General features: G+C 29.1%; 1 protein-coding gene across 1 annotated transcript; it reads left to right on the top strand.

The window, feature by feature from the left end:
• The first annotated feature begins 403 nt into the window (after window positions 1–403).
• LOC110994814 (zinc finger protein 91) lies at window positions 404–5,091 on the top strand. The gene is made up of 4 exons (XM_022261682.2): window positions 404–448; window positions 712–1,029; window positions 1,354–2,097; window positions 3,716–5,091. The coding sequence occupies exons 2-4, from the start codon at window positions 748–750 to the stop codon at window positions 4,970–4,972; spliced, it is 2,283 nt and encodes a 760-aa protein (XP_022117374.2). The 5' UTR covers window positions 404–448; window positions 712–747; the 3' UTR covers window positions 4,973–5,091.
• Window positions 5,092–5,507: the final 416 nt, after the last annotated feature.

Genomic DNA, 5,507 nt, shown 5'->3' with positions numbered 1-5,507 from the left:
TTCAGAAATACCTGAAACGAGCACTTGTATAAATATCCAACAAGGAGGCAAAATACCACGCAATGGTCACCCCAAAAATTACTGTCAGCAAAGTAACCCGAGCCCGTACTTCAGAAAATGGAACAATTGGTCCCTTATTGTCCCGTTCTGCTTCACAAGAACGTTTCACCTTTAGAACAATCTCTCGGCCAGCACTTTTAATGACTTTTGGTATGATGCCTACAAAATTTGATCAAGTTCAAATTTTGGCCCCGTGCACTCTAGTGGTAAAATGTCGAAAGCTGTTGTATGAAAATGACAGAACCTGTCGAAGCGTTGAAGCTGTTGAAGCGCGTAACAAAGCCGCCTGACATTTAAATTTTAGTCAAAACGGTTAATTGTCATTTGTCAACTATTAGCCTATCTTTTGTGATTTGTCGCTGTGTGGCGCTCGTCGCTGGGTAATTAGGTAAGAAAATGTAACACAAAATTAATATTTCAGTAGGTTACTTCTTTTATATTGTTTTAAAATATATTACTACGACAACTTACTTAAAAATATAATTTGAAAATAGAAGGCCGATGTAATTTAAAACAGCTTCCTGTAAAAGTTATCTGTTTTTACTTAAAATGGCGACTATCATCAATTGACAAAGTGACATATTATGAGCTGGTTTTAACTTTGCAGAGTACCTAACTAATAAGTTAATTATTTTTAATATCTTTTTACAGCAAGCCCTTTAAAATAGTATATATTATGACAATAATATGATGGAGACTGAAGCTGACAAGGAATTAAAGATATATTCAGAAATACAGAGACCGAACAAATATTTTTTTACCACAAAATGCGAAATTAAAGACACACTAACTTCGAAAGATGCCGTTAAATTTCTTCTTGATGGCACTTTAAGATTGCGAGTGTGCAAATATTGTTTAAATATTACTCAAAATTTAAATGAACTAGATGAAATAATTGTAGTGGCGGGAAAATGCGGGCTTTATGAAGTCACTATTAAAGATATTGTAGCCAGTTTTTATCCTGTCAAGGTAGGTCTGGTAATATATTAGTTGAATATTTAAAAAGTCTTATTTGTTATTAATTTCCATAATTGGCCATTGTTGCTATTTATTGCTACAAATAAGATTTGAGGTTATGAACTTATAATATAAGTACATACTATGTATGGACAGATAGTTAACATTTCTATTTATATAAGCTCTATAGAGTAATTCATAAACACATCTGATGATCTTAGATTAAATTGATAAAAGTATAAGAATTTTAGTGTCAAACTAAAGTTGAGTCAAGCTACACATAACAAGTTTTGTTTCTCTAAATGATGATAAATGGAGCTTATTTTCTGTTTTCAGGTTAGCGGTGATACAAATTTTCCAAATAAGATATGTAGTGACTGCTTAGATAGAGCTATTCAATGCTACCTTTTCACCCAGCAATGTGAACAAGCTGGGAGGGCCTTACATAATTACTTAGAAGATTTAAATGAAAAGTTTAATAAACTAGATCCAATGGAGCCTCTAAAAAGGCGTGGAAAGCCTAAACTTTATCTTAATCACAATATTCTTAATATGGAATATAAAAATGTTATAGATTATGCGGAACCTCTTATAAATCTGATAAATTTGAATGCTCTTCCTAATGATTCAGAACTGACTGACTTAGAATGTCCAAAATGCTGGCAAGTGCTTCCAAATATAACATCTCTAGTAAACCATGAAAAGTCTCATCTAAAATCTAGTTGGTATTATTGTAAACAGTGTGGAAAGGCTTTTGTTAAATACACCCAATTAAAGAAACACAAACGAAATGAGCATTTACAAAAATTTGAAGATATCAAATTAGAAAAAAAATTCACATGTAAACAGTGTGGTATATCTAATGAGTCACTATCAAAACATTTACTACATGTAGAAAAACATAGTTTTACAAAGACATTGGGTGAATTGATTATGAATCCAAAAGGAAATTGTGCAATGTGCTTTAATAAGGCTTACAATATGGTTCATCTTAATGAGACTATGCATATGCATGGTGGTGGAGCTGGTCTAACAGGAGAGAAAAGTATTTCTAATATTGTTACTTCAGTGTTTCCAGATGTGAGTATCAAAACATTTCTTTTGTTACAATGTATTAAAAAAATATTATTTACTATCAAGTTAGCCTCTAGATGTTGTTTAAATTTTATTTTAGTATGTATTTACTAATTCCATTGAAGACTTATGTGCTGTATTTGTATCTGAGTTAAATTAATGTGTAATAGATAAATTGTCTTACATGGGACACAAATATAATGCAAATTTTAATTTTGTAGAAATCATATAAATTTAGAGAACTTTCTATACCAACATCTATTTTGCATATAATCAAATGCAAAATGGACATCTCAGAGAATTTTATTGATAAAATGAAGATAGATGTAGGGAACACTCAACTTGAAATGATTTATATGGAATATGTTAAAAGATTTCTCTTATCAAAACCTGAACCAGACATTGCTAGAATATTTGCCAATATTAATTATAAGAAAAATAGAGATATTCTCATAGAGCATATTAAATTAATTAATGCAGACAATACCATTGATACACATGAAAATGCAACATCTTTTGAATCGTGTCAGGAACTAATTAATTATGATTTAACAGAGAATATAATAAAACTGTCAGAGACTGCTGTACAGGATGAAACTCGTGTAAAAAATGTATTCCAATCATATTTAGAGCCAATTTTAACAGAAATAAATGTATTAAATGTTAAGGAAACTAATAACAGAAATTGCAATATTTGTTGGGTGTTTAAGAAACCTACTTGTCCTTCCTGCAAACAATACAATATGAAAATGCAGGAATTTCAAAATTTATATGAAGAAAGACACCTGCAAAAGAAGAGATGTTATTCATGTTACATATTTGCAAAAGTTGGATTTTGTGATGTCTGTCACAATATACTAGAAGTGGACAAGGATAATAATAAATTATTTTTGGTATCAGAAAATAAGATTGACCAAACCAAATCAACTTCTTGGCAATGTAATGTATGTCTTAGCAATAATATTAACAGAGAAACATGCATTTGCTGTAAAGAAAACAGAAATCTAAATAAATATGTGAACAATGCTGTAAGTTTAAGTAATATGTTTACTGCAACATTACCATATGAAAAAATTAGGGAAAGCCATCTACCTGTTAAAAATATGGAGGGTATACCAACTAATTTTAAAAGCACTGAAACTTTAAAACAAGTTAATAACACACATACACATAACATGAAACTTTCAAGTTCTGCTGATTATCCAATGGATATTGAAATGGATCTAGCAATTTGTGAAGAAAGTAAGCTAAAAGATGTGTTGCTAGATGTTCCTATCAGAAATCAATATACAATTATAGATAGCTTACAAGAACAAGATAAATTGAGAAATAATAATACATTGCTACAGATACAGACTTTAATTAAATTTAATGGAAAGATCAAAAGAAAAGTAAAAAAACCAATTGGAAGAATTCCACCCTTAAGAAAATCATGTCTACTATCTTAAATCCTTTTATGATGATTTTATGTGGAAGGCATCTTTTATAGCAGCTATTCAATATTATAAATGCTGTTATGAACTTTTTAAATTAGGATTTCTTTAATATAGCATGCTATATATTGCAATTCACCATTTTCACATGCTTTTTTAGTATTTATTTTAAACTTTATTTTTTGTTGCAGATTACATTACACTACTCTCTTGAAGATAAAATTTGTAAACATTGTCTAAATAAACTTCTAACTTCGTACATCTTTATACTAAATATTAGAAATAATAGAAATAGACTTAATGAATGTGTAAGTACTATGGTAGAAAACTTAAAGCATGTTGATGAAAATAAAAATATTTTGATTGAAATTAACCAGAATGTAGTTTTCCCGGCAATTAGTGAAGACTTACTAGTAAAAGAGGGTGCGGAAGAATTTTTGGAAGATGAGTTTAGGATTCCCGATTCAGATACTGATAGTGATGCTAAGAGCAGCCATAGTACGTCAACAGATGACATAATTAGAGATAATCCAGCTCGTAAAGCCACCAAAACATATGCGAAAAGAGTTTCCATAAATGGATTTCAACAATCAGTGGCTATTGATAAAAATTTTATTATAAAAACAAATGAAAGAAAACAAAAGTGTCTCAAAAAACGCTTACAAAAATTTACATGCCCTCTATGTTATAGACACTTTGTGTCAGATTATTTTCTTAAAAAGCATGTTATAAAGCATGTTTATGAAACAACACAGTGTAATTTATGCAACAATAAGTTTAAATCTAACTTTGACTGTACAGAACATAAAAAAGTTGTTCACATACTCAATTTAAAAACATTTACCAGTTGTGGCATTTGTGGCAGATCATTTTCAAACATGGACAAATTGAAAAATCATTCCAAAAAACATTCATTTGTAGAATGCCCACTGTGTAATAAAATTTTCAAGTCTCAACTATTTTTTGCTAGGCATATGGTAAGACATCAGATGAAATTCAACAGTAATAGAAAGCATATTGAGACTTGTAGTTTTTGTGAAAGAGATTATTCAAATGAAAATGAACTCTCACTACATGTAAACAAGTTCCACCTCCAAATAAAACCTTATAATTGTGATATGTGTGAAAAGCAGTTTTACACAGAACTTAATTTACGAAGTCATAAAAAATTGCACAATGTTAAATCCAGAGAAGAGTGCACATTTTGTCATAAAACATTCATGTGTAGAAAATCACTTGTTATTCATTTAAGAAAACATATTGACATTAAGCCTCATTATTGTCCAGTGTGTTCAAAATCTTTTTATAGTGAGTCAAGTATGAAACGTCATATGAAAAAATTGCATGGAGGAAGATATTGCTGCAGAATATGTAGACATATAGTTAATAGCAACATTGATTTAAAAAATCATTTAAAAGTAGCTCATACTTATAAGCAATTAAGTTAACATTTATTTGAGTTATTGATAGCTGATTAGGTGTAATAAATGCAGTGTTATCATTATTTACAAAATAATTGTTTGTAACAATGTATGTTGTATGAAACATTAAATATTTTACAATATAGTAAAAACTTGTTTGCTTTTACAAATTAAAAAATGGATATAGAATGTAATTTTTTTGTGTTAATTAAGTAATTATTATTTATTTTTGTAAATATAAACTCGTCCAAAATCCTGGTACATAGATATCCTTTTGATTATGTCTTATATTTAAACTGATTTCTTTATATATAAACCGATTTTGATGAAGTTTTGTGAGTATGATCAAGTAGATATGAGAATGTGTGTCACTTATAGTAATTATACTAATTGCAAGTTGTTGATAAATTAAAAATCGATAGTTTTATGTATCTCCTACTGTCAATTTACAAAGGTAACAATGAAATTTAAACATACTAGAGGCTAAAGGACATTATTACCGTGTCTGTGTATTTTTAATGATAATTATTAATTTTAGTAGTAGCGAGTTTGAGGTAGGTAT

The sequence above is a fragment of the Pieris rapae genome, chromosome 15 (genome assembly GCF_905147795.1).
Source record: "Pieris rapae chromosome 15, ilPieRapa1.1, whole genome shotgun sequence".
NCBI classification, from domain to species: domain Eukaryota; kingdom Metazoa; phylum Arthropoda; class Insecta; order Lepidoptera; family Pieridae; genus Pieris; species Pieris rapae.
Note: the sequence above shows the minus strand (reverse complement) of the source record. Positions and strands in the feature narration are given on the sequence as shown.

What these genes read in the sequence shown, in the direction of transcription:
- LOC110994814 (XM_022261682.2), top strand. Translation starts at nt 748, where the DNA reads ATGATGGAGACTGAAGCTGACAAGGAATTAAAGATATATTCAGAAATA. An exon ending in CCAGTTTTTATCCTGTCAAG is followed by an intron (nt 1,030 to 1,353) that starts GTAGGTCTGGTA and finishes TTCTGTTTTCAG; the next exon opens with GTTAGCGGTGATACAAATTT. An exon ending in TTACTTCAGTGTTTCCAGAT is followed by an intron (nt 2,098 to 3,715) that starts GTGAGTATCAAA and finishes TTTTTGTTGCAG; the next exon opens with ATTACATTACACTACTCTCT.